We start from the raw sequence: 19,456 nt of genomic DNA on the forward strand, positions 1-19,456 counted from the left end.
TCAATCAGAAATATGATCAAATTATAATATATAGGTGGGTAAAAAATTCATCTTATTAAGTCAGTTTTGTAAGAGAAAATTAAATTTAAATGTCCACTACTTTAATATGATATTAAAAGTATTAAGAATCTATCATAGTAATTTTTTTTGGAATTATTATGTCATTGCAATGAGAATCCTATTATACTACCTACAAATATTTAATTTCACATTTTAAATATTTATTCCTTGGATCAAATATAGTGTTAAAAATCTTACATTATCTTGATATATGATAAAGTCATTATACACAAGTGTATGATGCCAAAGTCATTACAAATTTGTCATAGTTGAGACTAGTTGGAAGCCATTTAAGATATTATATGGTTAAAAATCTTATATTATTAAATAATAATTGAGTTGTTATTGAAAATTGAGTTCTAAAATTTTATTTTAAGGAATCAAATGGTCATGAACTAAATGAGTGCAATCAATTTAATTGAAGTGCCAAATATATTTGTATTGTTTCTATATTTCCAACTTGATGATGTCTACAACTCTTGTTAATTAGCTTTGTGTATAATTTGTTCTTGGTGAAAGTATATTAAACCTTTGTATTTTTTACTCTATGAATTTATCCCTCTCCCAGAAGATACTTCCAACATAATCTCCTTGAGAATAAACACTTTTTTCAATATTTCCTTTGTGATTGTAACGAAAAGTGACAATAAAGAATAGCCGTGTTCCCAATCTGAGGAAAAAATTGAGAAAAAAATAATTAAATAGTTGTAGTTATTGTAATCAAAGTTTTCATTAGTGAATTAGATGTAACCTAAGAATTATGAATTATCTTTAATTGTCTTCCAATGAAGTATGACCTCTATTTAATCCCTTCTTTAAAGTTTGTCTATTACCAACTTTTTTTGGTTAATAATAAGTATTAAATAGTATACATGGGTCTCTACTAAGTATTCATCTATTTTTATAAATTTAAAGGCTTAAATACCTTTTTGGTCCTTATTTTCGTAGTATTTATTGCGGATGGTCCTCATTTTGACAGAATGTTTAAAATGATCATCATTTCTACCGAATGTTTAAAAAGGTCCTCATTTTCACCATTCGTGTTTGATTTGATCATTTTCTATGACGTTGTTTAAATCATTAACGGAGCATTATACAAGTGGCACATAACACATCCTAATACAAATCGTGCCACTTATACAATGCTCCGTTAATGATTTAAACGGCGTTACAGAAAAGGACTAAATAAAACACGAATTACGAAAATGAGGATCATTTTAAACATTCGGTAAAAATGATGATCATTTTAAACATTATGTCAAGATGAGGAGCATCTGCAACAAACACTATGAAAAATGAGGACCAAAAAAGTATTTAAGCCAAATTTAAATATGGTGCTCAAATAATGATATTCACGTAAAAAACCTTAGTAAAATTACATGAAAATACAAAGTTTTTTGTTTATGTGAAACAAGTGTAAAGGATTAATTGAAGCATCATAATATACTTTTATACTGTTAATAAATTTTTTAGTCTTTATAAATAAAGATGCATGTTAAAATAAAATAAAATAAAATAAAATAATTATGGTTAATTAAGTTATAACACGCCGAATTAAGATGTAATATATCGTTATACAATAATATCCGAGTTCTTATTCAAAATCGATGTTTGCTTTGGAAAATGTCACTTTTATTTTACAGCTAAACTTTTGATGCTTTTGTAGCATTGGATAGATGGTACTGTTGCTTTGGCCGTCTTTATTGTTGCCATATTCTTTTAACATTTGTCCTTTCACTGATTTTTGGATAACAATGAAAAAAACACCTACTTTTTTATATTTTTTTATCTAAAAATATCGTATAAATCATATTGGACGAATAAGTAAAACTAAATTAAATCAAATTTGCCATATTATTTTTCGGAAGTGTAACACAGATCACCATTATCTATAAGCAAATCATAATTTTCATTTTTTTTTCTTTTTTTAAAGTAAAACCACGTTTCGTGCATATAATAATGATTGAGCAGAGTGTTTCATTATAACAAAATGGCATTGGAAGAACGTGTGAATATACCAGGGAAGATAGAAGAACACGAAACATTACCTTTTCAGAATTAAGCATCCCAGCCGTCGGATGGTGATGACATGCAACGGTTGCGATGCAAGCCATGCCTCAAACCATAACTAAATAACAAGAAAAAGAAAAGAAAAGTTGACGACAACAACAGTGTCAGGGATAATAAGAAAAAGAACAACAAGAAGCCCAAAATTGTATCAGAAGCAGACAAAACAAAAAAAAAACAAACAAACAAACAAACCAACCAACGCACACACACTCTGTCATCACTGCACGCATCCATTCTTCTCATTCCACCTGTTACTTCCATTCTCATTCTCATTCTTATAATATTAATTTAAATATTCTATTTTCCTCATAATATATCTAACCAATGTTCTTTTTATATTTTTTAAAAAGTAAAAACAGGATTTGTTTAACGTTAACGCTGTTTAATAAATCTTAACGATTAATAAAATCTGAAATTAATTCATCTAACGTTACGACTCTCTCACTAATAAACCCTACCAATTCATAATGTTTATTATTCTTCGATCTAACAAATGATATAAAAACAAATTAAATTATAATAAAAAAATTAAGATCGACTGTCAAATTTATTGAGATAATAAATGGATTAGTTTTTTATTTCAACTGCAAAGAAGAAAGAATCCAAATCATTCACCATTCTAATTAAATCTCTAATCCTTATTAAATACTAAATAGTATTGTTTATGGCTACATTAATTATTCATAATTAACTCCTTTCTTCTTTTCTCTCTCACCATCACCAAGCTCTTATATATATATATACCATTATATAATCCCCTTTTCATTCCTCTCACTTCCCTCACTCTCAATCTCTGTGTAAGTTACGATAATGTATTCCGGCGACGGCTCCTCCTTGGACCCCATGTTTTCCGGCACCAGTCTACAGTCACTCCTCTCTCTCAACCCTTCCCTTTTCGCCGATGGCTTCCCCACCTTGGCTTCTCTAACCGACGACCCTACCCTAATCCCGCAAGCCGCAGAACCTCCAAAACTCCTTGTCCCTAAAACCGAACCCTCTCAACCTTTCAAATTCTTCCCCCAATACCATCCCACCCCCTTCCTCCGCCTCCCGCAGCTCCGGTCCCCGGAGCAACCCCAGCCGAAACGGCAGCGTTTGGAGTCCCCGATGATCCCGCAGAGCAACCTGGCTCGGCAACGCAGACAAAAGCTGAGCGAGAAAACCCGGTGCCTGCAGAAACTGATGCCGTGGGACAAGAAAATGGACCAAGGCACGCTCCTTGAGGAAGCGTACAAGTACGTGAGGTTTCTTCAGGCGCAGTTCCGCGTGCTGCAGTCCATGCCCTCCCATTCATCTTCTTCCGCTCCTTCCTTCCGCCAAAACTCAGCGGTATTCGTGGATCTCGAGAAACTTAATCGCTCTCAGCTACTGCAGGTGCTGGTTAACTCACCCGTCGCACAGACCATGCTCTATTCTCAAGGTTTTTGTGTCTTCTCTTTTGAACAGTTATCTCTCCTCAGAAAATTATCAGATAGGAGGAACCAGCACCATAATCACCTTTCCTCCAAATCTGTTTTCAACTAATCTTAGCTTCTGCTTTCATTTCTGAATGCTTTCTTCTTCCCATTAAGCTTAGTTTCAGCACACTGATACCATCAATTAAGTGTTCAATGTTTTCTGCCTCTTATTACTGCTACTTTACATCCATAGTGTTTTACACATTTTCCTCTCTCTTCAATTTCTCAACTATTTTACCTTCTCTTCTCTCACTTATACACCTCAACAATACCATATCTATGCTACTCCAATCGTCTACACAAGTTTTATATTATCACCTACTTCGCAACTTCATTGTAATAATATCAAAATTCATATTTAAAAATTATTAATATTACTGGTTTTCAAATAGTTATTTCGTTATTAAAAAATATATGTCAATTTTCTTTTTGAAATTATTATTGTAAAATTTTAGACATATTTTTTGAAAGAATTAATTTATTATTATATTATTAAAATGAATATGTCAAGTGGGCGTTTATTTAATCAAACGGTGAAAATATATCATTTCTTATCTTTAAAGTATTTATCGTTCCTTTTTCCCGTGGAACATTTTTTATTCTCTGTTTTTTTTTTCTACAAACACTTTTTTGGGGTTTTGCAAATGAGATAATAAGCATATTCCTCCTGTACTTAAAACACTCATTCTCATTTTTGCTCTCAGAATATTCAGTAGAATGTTTTATAAATTTATGCATTTGTCTTCTGAGTCCTTTTCGAGTTGTTTTGAATTTTATATTAAGAATTTAGAGACAAACTTTCAAGGTTAGTTATAAATTAAAAGGCTTTGAATAAAGTATTGAAATGGATAAGATAACCATGAAGCTCATTTCATTAAAAATTACGTCAAAATTGGACATGAATATCAAATTCCAGTGGTATGAAGAGATAAATATGAAAGTGTCTATTTAGTACTTCTTTTGGACACTGAACGGAGCGAAAGTTCTATATAGCTTGAAAAACGCGTTTAACGAATTCCAAAATATTATAAATGATATTATTTTATCAATTGTTTTTACTATTTTTAGAAAATGTATTACATTTCTCTAAAAGAATAAATAACACATTATACATTTAAATAAAATTATATTAATGATAACAAAATTGGTTTCAAACTAAGGTTAGATATATGGGATGCAGAATATTTAGGTTGTGTGTACGAAAGTATTTGTATTTGTGAATTTTAGATAGTAAAATTCGTTAAGCATAGAAACGAATGTTTCATAAGTAGGCTATGGAAGAGAACTGAAATAAATAATAATAAAAAAAACTCTTGATATTAGAAATGTAGTTTCTAATGTGTTATGCTGTATTTAGTAGTGATGGGGGTGCAATAAGAAAAAAGCTTTTGAAATTAATAGTTACAGATAATTGGGTTGTGGGCTTAATCTGTATTAATCTGTGCCATAGTCAATTTTTCACTTATTTATACTTCAATAAATAATCTTTGCCATAGTCAATTTTTCACTTATTACAAATATTTTTATATTTTTCACTTATTACCAAAACTACCAAATCGAGATTAAATTAAATTCCAACTTATTTTTTTATTTAAATTTTCAATATCAAATCTATACATTTCATTTGATTTTTTCTAATACTAACAAGTATAAAAACGAAATAAAATAGTTTTTCAAGTTAAATAAAAATGATGAAAATATAACAATTAAAATATTTAATTAAAATTTTTATATATAGGAGTATGAATAGTGAGAAGTGAATATGTTCTTATAATATAAGCTTGAGTCTTTTGGTAAAAAGAAGATGAATATCAATATAATAAGTATGATTATGTTGTTGAATTGGTTATTCTCTCTGTAATGGTTAGACATTGTTAAAAGCTTTTAAATTTAGTGTCATTATCTTCATGTTTTTCAAACTACAAATAAATTCATATATTTGTAGTATATACACTAATCATCTTCGGTGGCACTCATTTAAGTTAATTTTTCATCCTTTCTTATACGCGTATTCATTCTTTGATTTAATATTGGAAATCAGTATCATCATTATTCCTAACCATGTTGCTGTTGTTGTAAGTTATTATGAAGTAATTTCTTTTAAACAAAAGCTTGTCAAGAAAGAAAAAGTAAGTATGAAAATTTTAAGTGTTAGAAAGCATTGGAAAATTGGGTCAATTTTCACAAAGAAAATACTTCTTGATGACTTCCTCTTATGTCCCGTTAACTTTTCCTACTTTTGGGCTCTATCCATGTATGATAACCTTCTAAGAGTTTTCTTTTCTAATAAAGTGTCATCATTACATTCATATATATAGTGACAAAGTTATTTCTATTTCTTTTTGCGTTTATTAAAAATAATGAAAATACAACTATAAGCAGACCTAAATAGGTTCAAATATAATAATTTATCCTTGAAAGTTCATACTTGTTAATCATGATGAGAGATTAAAAAAAAATACAAATTAATTATCATTAATTAAAGTAATGACCTAGTATATTGGATGGATTAAAACTTAGAATATACATCAATTAAACATTTTTATTTTTTTTAAAAGGAGAATACTGGGTCTGAAGTTGAAATATATGTTGAAGTTCTTGGACTCCACTTGGGTTTTAAAAGTTACCAATTAAATTCTTTTAACATTTATTATCATACTTACTAACTATTTGAACATACATTGTTCCATATTCCATTGTCATTATTCTTAACTTCAACATTAAAATATTTTGGGTCTTCACTAATATAAATTGATATTTTATTCTTATTTATCCTTTTAAGTATTATTCACTTCTTTAGTTTATTTACTTTCAAATGACCTTTACTTATATAAATATACTGTTTAATGTCAACATCTTCCCACCATAACATTAAAAACCAAAAGTTATATGTCTTCCAAATTCTTTCTATAAAACACTAATAATACATCATTTAATAATAGAGGCCAAAAAGTTATCATAACAAGAGTAATCTAATTTGATGAATGATATAAGTAAATATATTCATAGAATAGAGAACTATCATTATAGAAATAATATACACCTTATTAATTATTAATTATGATTATATATAAAGTTATGAAGTTAAAAGTGTAAGCATTTTTCATTTTTTTAAATGTTCTAAAATAATCAATTTAACTCCTTATTTAGAATCATATGTCTTAACATAATAGTTAATGTCATTACTTTTGTTGAAAAGTTTTTGGCTTTATTATTGGTGGTTGTTGAAGCAGTTTGTCACCATTAATGTAGGTGGATTTTCTATATTCTTGTCCACTGTCTTTATATATTATATATTACAAATTTTAAGATTTTAATAAATGAATGGATTTAAATTGAATTTTTTTGCATACGTGCATAAAGTTTGTGCAACCATGATCATAATGTTTAGCTAGATGGAGTGTGGTGTGTATATCAGAATTGTTCATGACAGTATTTGTTAGAAGATTAGTTGACCTGTAAATCGGTTATTACATGCTAGTATTTAATTTAAGAATAATGTAACCTTGGAGTATTACAAAAGTTGTTTGGTCTTTAATCTCTGATTTAAAGCTATTAAGTTTTAAAATGATAGGTTTATGCACCTCTGGTAACGTGAATTGCTGTGTTTCTAGCCGTTAAGGAAAGGGCAGGTGCAGGTGCATTGTAGTGAGCATGGAAAGAGCATAGAAGAGCGCAACAATGGAAAAAGACGAAAAAGAAAGCAGAAGACCCACACACAGTCACTACTGAACCCAGATGAACAAATAGTGGGAGAAGAACTTGTTCTGAAAAGGAAATCAAGTTTCAGGGTAGGACACACAGACAAAGCCCCACTATCTTCAACAGTTACGAAATCGTTTTTCTCAGCTGCAGAGAAAAAAGAACAAGACAATGTGCTACGTAGGCAAAGCAACAAAGATCTTCATTTTCATAGTCACGGTGCTCGTTGTTCTGGGTCTGGTTTTGGGATTGGGGATCCTACGCCGCCACCACAAAGCTGCAAATGAATGTTCTGATGGGTCTTGCTCACATCCACTCCCCGGCCCCAATTTCAATTCACCAACCCCACCTCCCTTCTTTCAGTACCCCCCTCCCCCACCAATAATTCCGGGCACAAATCCAACCCTTCCTCCTCCTTCCGACCCCAACCCATCTCCGCCGCCGCCGCCGCCGATGCTGCAGTCACTGCCACCGCCGCCGGAGGAAACTGCTCCTCCAGCCCCTCCAAATCCTCCAAGTGTGGCGGGGCCACCTATTAATACACCTACACCAGGGTCGGCGCTGGTGGCACTAGCTCCTGTGCATGTTTTTGTGTAGCTATGTGTCTGCATTTTTCAGATGGCAATTGGGTCAAAAAGGAAAAGGAAAATTGGTATCGGATCTGAGTGATTCTTATTATTCTCACTCTCTTTTTTTCATAAATTTGTTGGGTGATGGGGTTGTTACTTTATTGATGTTTTTCTTTTGGTATTGGGATGATGTGAATGTGGGAGCACTTTTTTTGTAACCCTGTATGTTTTTCGCAATAAGGTATACAACTCTTTGATTATACACTTCGAATGACATTGATTAAATGCAGTAATGCTGCGTACCAGATTTGCATGCATTTTTCTCCCAAAGGCTCTGAATCTATCAAAGTGTGTTGTTTGTTGCATTAATTCATTTGATCAACGGAGTTGTGTGACGCCATATAATTTAGGTTTTGGATTCCGTCTAGCATTTTGAAACAGTTGGTTATAGGTTCAGTGTTATATTTTGCCCTGCAATTAGCTTCAAGGTTCTCCATCCAGCCTCCAGTGAGGACCTGCATGAGAATGCTAACACTGAATAAAACTACAAAGGAAAGATTATGGTGAGACATTTTTTTCATGCTTCTTGCTTAAGGTCATGGCATTGAAGCTGAAATTGCACAAAACTGAGGCATGCTTGAAGCTCATTCTCTAAGTTCATTCAAGATTTTTTTTTTCTTTTGAAATTTCTATTAAGATGCAATAGTTGTTTTAGTTGATAACCAATTAGATAGCTGAAATACTTGAGATTGTGGATATTTGAGAGTAAAGATCCAAGTCATAGGGTTGGGTGCAGCCTTGCTTTTGTCATTAGCTCATGTTGTACTCAATTTGGTTGGTGGCTTCAGTTGCCTTTGTTCTCAACCAGAGGCTGATAAGGGTTCTGCCAATAGACAATTCTGAGTGGCTTCTCTCATTCTAACATGGTAATGTCTCATTGCCTTCAGTATTGTTTTGGAGAAAAAGAACAAGTAGAAATGTTAAATGTACAATTCAGAGAGAAGCAAAGAAATTTGGAATGTGATAAACGATGTGATGAGAAAAATAAATACAAAATTTGTGTGGCATGATTTTTATTTGTCTCCTTTTAATTGTGTGGTTGATCAGGACTGTGTTGGTTGTTGAATTGATGTTGATGTGATGCTGAAAATAAAGTAAATGTGTATTTTTTATATTAGCAAGAAAAGAGTAGTTGTCCCTGGTATTAGTTTATTTTATGTTTTGTTCTAATATAAGACTACGGAAGGAAATTATTTGTTTGATTAATCCCTTCCCACACTATATATATATAAGGAGGGTTCTTATAGTTGTAAGAACACTTGTGTAAGTGATTTGGATTTTATCTTAAACTCTTAAAAAAGGCAAGTGATGATTCTATCTTGAAATTATCATGGAAATGAAGGCTTCTCCATCTTCAAGTAGTACTCTTTGCATTCTTATTATAGGTTTCTCCATCTTTTCTTCTTTGTTCTCTGTCTTGAACTTAATGTCTTGTTATCCTTCGCTTCATGTTTTCGCCAAAGAATGTCCTTTATCATGTTTTGCTTACCTAGTGAAATGTGAAATGTGTTTAATTCTTTCTCATCTCTTAGAAGTAAATCTTCACATTTAAATAATCTTCTTAGATTTAATTAGTTCTCAATAATAAGTATCCAACATTTCTCGATCAAAATTCAGAGTTTCCATTGTTAGTTAGTTCGTGATAGAAAATTGAATCAAAATCCCTAACAGGTTCTAATCTCAAGCTAAACAGAAGTTGAATATTCGTATTTGGTTATCAAAGCTTAGATCCAACATTTTGATGACAGATCCAACCTCTCTGTAACACTCTGTGATGTTTGTTCGGTTATTGGTAAGTGGTAAGCGTCTTTGATTGAAGGATCGCTTTCGTTGATTAAGCGAAGATAGACTGAATTCACGCAATTAACAAGCGGAATTCTGGAGGTGACGCTAAAATTTACGTTCAGTGCAAGAATCAATCAGGTTTCACTGAAGCATTTCGTCCAATATTTGGAATTGGCTCTGCGCCGAATGTAAGTGAGTCTATGCTTTATCATCTGTTTCAATAGTTTTGTTCAGACGAATTTTGTGAGAAGCAATTGATTCAAGGTCTGGTTCGTTGCTCCAGTGTTTTGGAAGCAAGCAGTTGATATTTTCTGTGATTGGATTAATTCAGCAACTGCAGTTTGAATCAAAACAAATGAGTACGTTCAATGCATTTAATTCCACAAACAGCAGCGGATGCAGTTTTGTGATTGTTGTGCTCCCGACATTGTATCAAGCGCAGTGCAGTTAAATTGAATTGGCGGTGGCTTTTTCTATCACCGATCAAGCTCCTAATCATAAGCAGTTGGCTCGTCGATTGTTAACTGAACTTGAACGGTACAGTTATTGATTGGTATTTTTTTTCAAATCAATTCCATAATTTTGGTGCCTTATAATGATTGAAATAGAGAGTTCAATTGCTAAAAGAATTCAGCAAGCAGCAGGAGGAGAAATTCGATTTGATTCTTTAAGCAATTGTGGTAATTCACTGGTTTTCCTATTACAAGTTCTTATCTTGTGAGTTAGATTACAAGTATTCATGATCTTGTACTGATTCTATAAAGTGTTGTAGGGATAGATCCTTCTTTCATGTCTATTCCATGCATTTTGATGTTTAAGAATAATAGATCGGAGATACTTGCATCTAAAAAGACTTTCGTTTTGTGTTGGGTACCAATTTAAATATAGGATTTCTATGTGGAAATACTTTTTATATTTTTCATGCATTTTAAAACTTTTGATACTTATTTTCTTTTAAGTGGTATTCTCACTGTTTACTTCCCATTTGCTTTCAATTCCACCAAATTATACTGTCATGTATGGTTTATGTATATAGACATACATTAAAACTATTAAGTGGGATTAGAAACTATGACAACAATCTTAATCACCTTCCTCTAATTCACAACCTTGATTAAAAGCAACTTCAAGAATCAAGATAAACAAATTACATAATTACAAAACAATCTTAGTTTCAAACCTAAATCTCAATTATTACTTATTTTTGAAGTAACTTTTAAAATCTAAAATGCTAGCCAAGCCTTATTTAAGGAAATATTGTAGAAAAGCGTTAAGAATAAAATACATAATTCCATAGAATTTACTCATGTTAGGTTTCTTAAATTTATATTGTGACAGATTCTTCAAATAAGACTCGTTGGACGTTAAATATTGTTTATAGAATAGTATAAATCACTTTTGCTTATTCCAATCAGTGCCTTTAATAAGCTTTAAAGTGATGAAAGTTACGTTCGCTTAATTAATAAGGAAAGGTTCATAGTGCCATCAAACATAAACCATGGTTGTCTGATTGAAACCACATATATATACTTTTTGTCACACATATAGGTATTCATGATGTATCTTTTTTCTAAGACAAGGATATTTTCTTTCTTCCAAATGCATCCATCTTAATTTCCAATTTCAATTTTATATATGTATATAATTTATTACCGTAAAATGTACACAAGTTTGGAAAATAAAAGGAATATTATGTCACTGCATATTTAATGAATCTAAAAATAAGGCACTAATTATTTTAAAATAAAAGGAATATTATGTCACCACTTATTTAATGAATTCTAAAATAAGGTACTAATTATTCTAAGATTAGATGAAAATTTGTTTTTCGTGAGAGTAGAGTGTCATTTACAACATTAGCGACACCTTACTAAATATTCTTGGCTTTATCGCTGATGCTATGGCTCATGTGCTCATATATGGCTTATAATACGAAATCATGTGCTCATTTGATACCATTCCATTGCTTACTTGACCGAAAGAAAACAAAATGAAAGCCGAAAAAAAAAAAAACCTCACAATAAGATATTATGTACTAGTATTTGGGAGAGATAAAATAATTTTATTTATTTTATATTTGAAGTATACATTATAAAGTTGAGCACCATATAAAGATGAAGACCTACAAACACACTGCTTTAATTTTGGATTAAGAGTGATATTAATTTCTTATGTGTGGGTTACACTTATGTCTCATCGGGATTTTATTTCTCCGGTGATCCTTTCTCGAGAGTCCCAACATTGGTATCAAAATCGAAGGTTTATCTTAGTGACCAGCTTAGACAAGTTCCTGTATCGAAAGTCTTTCTAATACGTCTAAAAATGAAAAAGTTAAACACTATATAAGGATGAAGTCCCATAAACTCAAATGAGAAAGTTGAGCACCATATAATAATAAAGCCCCATAAACCTATTGTCTTAAGGTTTGAATTGAGAGTGGTGTCAATACCTTATATTCTCATGTCTTATTGATTTTGTATCTTTTCGGTGATCCTTTCTCGAAAGACCCAATAATGATGTTAAAGACGAATGTTCCTATGGTGACCGACTTAGACGAGTTCTGTATCAAAAATCTTTCTGATAGAGAATCAAACAAATATATTTTTGAGGTAAAAGTACCAAAGTGAAGGAAGTTACACTTGAGGAAGAAATTGATTCTCTCTTGGAAGATCCAACAAGAACATTTAACCTCTTACTAATAATAAGATATGTAGTAATATTATAAAGATTATAGATGATTGTATTAATAATCAAATGAGTCTATTAATTTATAATAATTTAATTATGAGCATTTATTAATAAAGAAATGTTACCTATTCACAATCATTTGGCCCACTGTGTAGATACCTATAGTGACGCTATTTTATGAGCTGGTTTATGCCCTGCTTTCCTTGCACCCTATCAAACGAATCCAACATCAGAGGAAAAAAATAAAAATAAAGAGACACAAAAGCAAACCAAAGTTTAGATTGTCCAGTTTGTATAAAAAGGCTTTTCCCACTTATCCCACCTCCTACCAATCTAGTTATATTCTATATATACTTTATGTACCATTCAGTGTTTACCCCTCTTCCCAACAATCAAACCAGAAACAAACACTTTCAATTCTCCCAAAAATGAACAGAGGAGCAGCAATTTTTCTGTGTCTCTTGCTTGTGGTGATGGATATCACAGCTGGGATTCTAGGCATTGAAGCTGAAATTGCACAAAACAAGGTATGGTTGAAGAAGATGTTTCGTTTTTGAAGTTTGTGTAAAGATGAAATGGTTGTTTTAGGTTTGAACCAATTGAACAGGTTAAGCACTTGAGATTGTGGATATTTGAGTGCAAAGATCCAAGCCATAAGGCCTTCATGCTGGGGTTGGGTGCAGCACTGCTTTTGGCATTAGCTCATCTTATACTCAATTTGGTTGGTGGCTTCAGTTGCCTTTGTTCTCAATCAGAGGCTGATAAGGCTTCTCCCAATAGACAACTCTCCATGGCTTCTCTCATTTTAACATGGTAATGCCTCATTTTCATCATTACTCTTTTCGAGAAATTATAAAATATTTAGTTTGAAAAAATGAATACAGAATTGTGTTGTTGTTCAGGATTGTGTTGGCCGTTGGATTGAGCATGCTGGTGATAGGGACTTCATCAAACAACAAATCAAGTGGTTCCTGTGGGTTCACTCACCATCACTTCCTATCCATCGGTGGAATTTTGTGCTTTGTGCATGCCCTATTCAGTGTTATGTATTACGTTTCTTCCACTGCCTCTTAGTTACTCATTAAGATAACTGAACTTTGAGGCCACTTCTGCTTCCTTTGTTGCTCCATTTTCTATTGTTTTGCTTTACCAAATGTGTACTAAGTTAGATTAAACAAAAATAGAACCGGTCTTATTCATCCACTAACATGTGTAGTTTATTGATTACTGTTAATCTTAGTTTCAAAACAATGATTAAGCATTATTATTTTAGACCTTGTTTTAAATTCTCCATTATTCATCCTGGTATAATTAAATTATTTTAAGTTTAGTTTTAGCCTGAATACACGTAAAATAATAGCGATTGTGCAATCAAGAAAAGACAGTAACCTCATTCCGCTCGAGTCTGTTTGCTTGGACCATGAAAATTGCTCAAATGGTTTGGTTGGTTGAAGAAGCTGTTGAAAACTTTAAAATCTAATCTTTGTTAATCTTATTTTTTGTATATATTACTTAATTTTTTTATTTAATATATGATTTTCATTTCATACTTAATTTGTAATAAAAGTACCTCAAACCAATTCAAGAAAATTATTTGTACTATTTAGCATTATTGTATACAATATTTCACTACCTACCTTGTTTTGGCAAAAAAAAAAAAAAAAAAAAACAACACATGCATCCCCTTGTCCAGATATGTCATAAAAATTCGTACCCACAAATAAAATTCGCAACAGTTAGAAAAATGAATATTGTAAATGAATATCTATGGGTAATAGATATGAGTATTTTTAATACCTGCATGTTAGCGGGACAAGTACGGGCATCATAGTATCTCTATCCGTGGATACCCGTACCCGCTATATTCTAATTTAAATTTTCAAAAAAATTAAAAGACGTGATTAAAAAATTAACATATTGATTTTGAATGAGTTATTTTTTTATCAATTAGTTTAAAAAAATCATTTCTTTGTAAACTATAATTCAAATACTATTTAAATGAGTTATTTGGACTTTGTTTACAATTTATGAATGTTATGTGTTGTATTTTATTTGAATTTACGATTAAAATATGTTATTAAATATTTATTTTTATTTTTTTGTAAATATCCGCGGGTACCCATAGATATCCGTGAATATTAAAAAATTATGCGGATACCCACATAACAAATATAGATACGGTACAAGACAAATAATTATCCAGCAGATAGGGTACATGGAAACTACTACCCGCCTTGTTGAGATCCCTACCCTTACTTGTGTGCCATCTTTTGGTATTACCAATTTTATATATAACTCTTGTACACTACTTTTTGATTGAGGTAACAATGACAAATTAATGAAGGTAATAAATCAAGATAAAGAAGATGAAGATAATTAACTATAATAGTTTTATGTACTTTTTCTATTAGTATTTTTCTTTAAGAAAGATATTGTAGAAGGTTAATGTAATTGAATGATATTAAAAAAAAGGATAGTGTCTTGTAAAAAAACAATATTAAATACATTTGATGACATATATAAACAACAATTATATTCATGATATCCGTATATATTTTTTTATTTTTCTTTTTTTAATTGTAAGCAAAATTATTTAAAAATAATATTATGAAATATAAATTCAGATAAAAAATTAATTTTAAAATATAATTCAAATAAATTTTATTGCGAGTAAATTTTGATAATTGTGGAGCACAAGATATCCCTAATCCAAGCCCAAAGCAATTTGAAGAAGCCATGAGTTATTGTTGGCTTCCTTCCTCCCTCCACACGTATAGCTCCAATGCTTACATCTCAGTGAAAGAATCATTCAGAGAGGATCAAAGAAGAATAATGGATAAATTTTAAAATTCATTTGTCAAATAATTTTAAAAATCATACGTTCTGGTAAGTACGACTTCATCAATTTAAAGTCATTTGACAAATTATTAGAAATTATGTCTTAGTTGCATTTTTTTATTGAAATTGGACGTAAAACAAGTCATGATTTACATTTTATATTTTTAAAACTGTACATTAAAGTCTGAGATTTCGTTTTTTTTTTTTAACTTCATCGAACTGTATGAAAGTCGTGCTTTTGATGGTTTATGAGTTCAAATAAATTTCTTTTGACTATTTTACATTACTTGGTCAATAATTTGGAAACAAGATCAATCGTTAGTTTTATAGTTCGACACAATAAAGGTATTGTTGCCCAATATTTTGGAAAAAGTTAACGTGCTTAAATTTGAGTTTTTGGTAATATATATATATATATATATATATATATATATATATATATATTATATATATATATATATATATATATATATATATATATATATATATATATATATATATATAAACACTGGAATTTGATAGTAGAAGTGTCCATCAAAATTGTAAAACTAAATAAAAAAGAGTAGTTATTGATATTGAAATATTTTAAAAATATTTTTGTATTTATTATTTTAATTTATAAGTATATTTTAAAGATATTATATTTATAAATATATTTTATGAGTATTTTAACTTAGATATTGAAGAGAATTATAATAAGGGTTGATATTTTAAAGTAAATTTTATAATTATTAATTTTTCTTTCAAACAGGTTTAGTAGATTTTTGAATAACTAATTATCAGATCAACTTATATCTTTAGTACTGTCAGCATAAAAAGGTTTATACTGTGAATAAACTAAAATGTATGGTTTAAATAAATTTGAGACAATTATCTAACAAAATTGAAACATTTCATTAATGATGTTAATTCATTTGTATAATTTGAATTTATAGTTAACTATACCATTATATTTTGTAATAGTTTTTAAAGATGAAAATTATACAAGTTAGAAAACTTATTATACACATTATAAACAGTATAAACAATTATGTATGTTAACAATGTATCACTTTCTCTTACAAAATAATTTAATACACGATAAAAATATTTTTAAAGAAAAGGAATATTTATGTTGTAAATTTCTATCTTATATCAAAGTTATTGTTCTAATTAAATGACACGACTATTTTAGTTTGAAAAAAAAAACATAATAAATACTGATTTCTTATCTTATAATATTTTGAAGTCATTTGTGTGTTTATTTTAAGGTATTTTGAAAACAAAAAAATTACATACTAACGTGGAGGTGCAGATAGAAAAGATATATATTTGTTAGCATATTAGCAGAAGCTCTAAATCCTTTTAAGAAGCTTTCCAGCCTAGCCCAACTTGTCGAGACCGATTTGGATTGGTATTTAGTGTTGGAAAAAATTCACACACACTAAAAAATATGTAATGTAACTTATTATGATGTATTTCATTGATGAAGAATGAGCATTGATGAAGAATGAGCTTTTACGTAGTCAATTACAAACCAAATATTAACAAATCAAACTAAATTTAATTTATCTTATCTAATATGTCATATTATCAAAATAAATCTTAGATATTCCAACTAACTAAAATAACAACTAATTTAAATTTAATTCATCAAATATAAAATACACTATCACTTTGTTAAATAAAAACAACTTAATAATCTAAAATATAATCTAAATCTTATCTAACAAAATTAAAGATTATCCAACAAAATTCTTCTATAATCTTAAATTTTTTCTTCTCTCATCCTGAACAATCTTCTATCTCTATAGTCGACTTACTTTTCTCTTTAACAGACTTTATCTTCTCTTTGACTGACTTCATCTTAACCTTGGCTGACTTACCCTTTGTTGGGTTCTTTATGGTCTTTGTGATCGACTTGCCATTAACCGGGTTCCTCTGAATAGGCCGAGCTCTCTTTAAGAGATCGGAATTTCCATGCCTTCTTCACACCAAACTTATCATCCATTCCAAGTTGTCACTTCTCATCTTGCACCTCCAGTACAACTCTCGGATCCTTCTCGGCATGCAACTGCTCTTCTTGTTCAAGATCCGAGCTATCCGCAATCCACGCTGAGTTATCCGAGCTAGCTAGACGCTCTACCGAGCTACCTAGGCTCCCTGCTAAGCTTTTCAAGGTGATCACTTGCTCCCCGGAACGATCTGGGCACTCCACTTGCTCCACCAAGCTATTCGAACTTCTCACCGAGCTAACTAAGCTGGCCTCATGCTCCACCGAGCTCTCCAAGTACATTTTTAGGCTATTTGAGATCTCCACACTCTAAATGCTACTCAGATTTACCAATATTGAGTTTGGCATCAAAGTTTTGCATCATCATTAAAATCCTTATCTCCTCATCGTCGTCTTTCTCTGTGAGAAGATTTTTCTCCTTTTTTTCGAATGATAATATTTTGCTTTATGACCAACCTTGCCACAGTTGTAGTAACTATTTGATCTACATTCTCTTGCGTAATGACTGTACTTGCCACACCTAAAACATTCCACTTCTGACTTGGACCAATCTCCTTGGCCACTTCTGTCACGTCCACCTTGTCTTGTGCCTCCAAGACCTCGGCTCTGAGTATTCTGAGTTTCATTCAAATAAAGTTGCGCATGTAATGCTTGATTGACCCGTTCTTCTTCCTTCTCCTTTGTTCACGGGCCTTCATTGACCCGGAAAGTTCTTGCACTAAGAGAACTGACAGGTCCTTTGACTCCTCGATGGCGCATATGATGCTCTCGAAATCATTTGTCAATGACCTCAAGATATTCTCCACCACTCGGCTTGCTTGCATTGACTCTTCATTCCTGTCGAGTTGGTTGGCCACCTTCTCTACCCGAGTTATGTACTCAGTTACCTGTCAAGCCTTCAAACTCTCCTATGAGACTTGAAGTCGGATTTGTCTGACCCAATCGTTCCCTTTGTATGCAACCTCTAGAGTATCCCATGCTTCCTTTGAAGATGCAACATTTGCAATCTTCTTGAAGCCTAACTCGTCCACAACATTCTACATGTATACTAGTTATCTAAATCACTTCCAACCGATGTAGGACTCAAACTGCCGATGAGATTTGATGTGCAATTTACTTATATACTAGTTATCTAAATCACTTTCACCAGATGTGGGATTTCAAACTCATATTGAATGATAACAATCTCCTCTGCATGAGATTTTATATGTCATTTTACTTATATACTAGTTACCTTAATAACTTTCATTCGACATGTGACTTCAAACTCATATTGAATGATAACAACCTCCTCCCCATGAGATTTGATGTGCAATTTTACATATATACTAATTATGTAAATCATTTTCACCCGATGTGGAACTTCAAACCCATATTGAATGATAACAATCTCCTCCCCATGAGATTTAATATGCAATTCTACCTATATACTAGATATGTTTATCACCTTCACCTGATGTGGGACTTCAAACTCATATAATAATAATAATTATAATAATTATTATTATAATAACAATAATAATAATTATAATTATATAGTCTATTGAGTACTCAATAAATAAGTAAAATTTTATTGATTATTAAGTGATGTTTCATTATATAAGTAAAATGACACATCAAATCTCATGGGTAGGAGATTGTTATCATTCAATAGGACTTTGAAGTCCCACATCGGGTGAAAGTCTCACATCGGGTTGAAGTGATTTAGATAACTAGTATATAAGTAAATTTACACATCAAATCTCATGGAGAGGAGTTTGTTATCATTCCATATGAGTTTAAAATCCCACATCGGGAAGTGATTTAGATAACTAGTATATGTAGAATTGCACATCAAATCTCATGAGGAGGAGATTGTTATCATTCAATATGAGTTTGAGGTCCCACATAGGGTGAAAGTGATTTAAATAACTAGTATATAAGTAAAATTAGACATAAAATCTCAATGGGGGAGGTTGTTATCATTTAATATGAGTTTGAAGTCTTACATCGGGTGGAAGTGATTTAGATAACTAGTATTTAATTGAAATTACACATCAAATCTCATAAAAAGGAGTTTGTTATTATTCAATGAGGTTGATGTCCCACATAAGGTGAAAGTGATTAATAGTATATAAGTAAAAACACTCACCAAACTTATTAGGGGCAAAAATGAGTAGTTGGATTATGGTTATGGACTATAGGTTAGGTTGGGATGTAGTCAACCAAATTTTGGACCAGTCTAACTCGTTCAA

General features: G+C 31.0%; 3 protein-coding genes across 3 annotated transcripts; all 3 read left to right on the plus strand.

The window, feature by feature from the left end:
- Positions 1–2,914: 2,914 nt before the first annotated feature.
- LOC114186143 (transcription factor bHLH117) lies at positions 2,915–3,870 on the plus strand. The gene has a single exon (XM_028074173.1). The coding sequence runs from the start codon at positions 2,941–2,943 to the stop codon at positions 3,652–3,654; it is 714 nt and encodes a 237-aa protein (XP_027929974.1). The 5' UTR covers positions 2,915–2,940; the 3' UTR covers positions 3,655–3,870.
- A 3,590-nt stretch (positions 3,871–7,460) lies between these two features.
- LOC114184727 (arp2/3 complex-activating protein rickA) lies at positions 7,461–7,886 on the plus strand. Its single transcript, XM_028072038.1, has one exon. The coding sequence runs from the start codon at positions 7,461–7,463 to the stop codon at positions 7,884–7,886; it is 426 nt and encodes a 141-aa protein (XP_027927839.1).
- Positions 7,887–12,712: 4,826 nt separating this feature from the next.
- LOC114185751 lies at positions 12,713–13,660 on the plus strand. The gene is made up of 3 exons (XM_028073652.1): positions 12,713–12,918; positions 12,999–13,204; positions 13,294–13,660. Exons 1-3 carry the CDS (start codon positions 12,820–12,822, stop codon positions 13,463–13,465), a joined length of 477 nt encoding a protein of 158 aa, XP_027929453.1. The 5' UTR covers positions 12,713–12,819; the 3' UTR covers positions 13,466–13,660.
- The last annotated feature ends 5,796 nt before the right edge of the window (positions 13,661–19,456 follow it).

Source organism: Vigna unguiculata, chromosome 5 (genome assembly GCF_004118075.2).
Source record: "Vigna unguiculata cultivar IT97K-499-35 chromosome 5, ASM411807v1, whole genome shotgun sequence".
NCBI classification, from domain to species: Eukaryota; Viridiplantae; Streptophyta; class Magnoliopsida; order Fabales; family Fabaceae; genus Vigna; species Vigna unguiculata.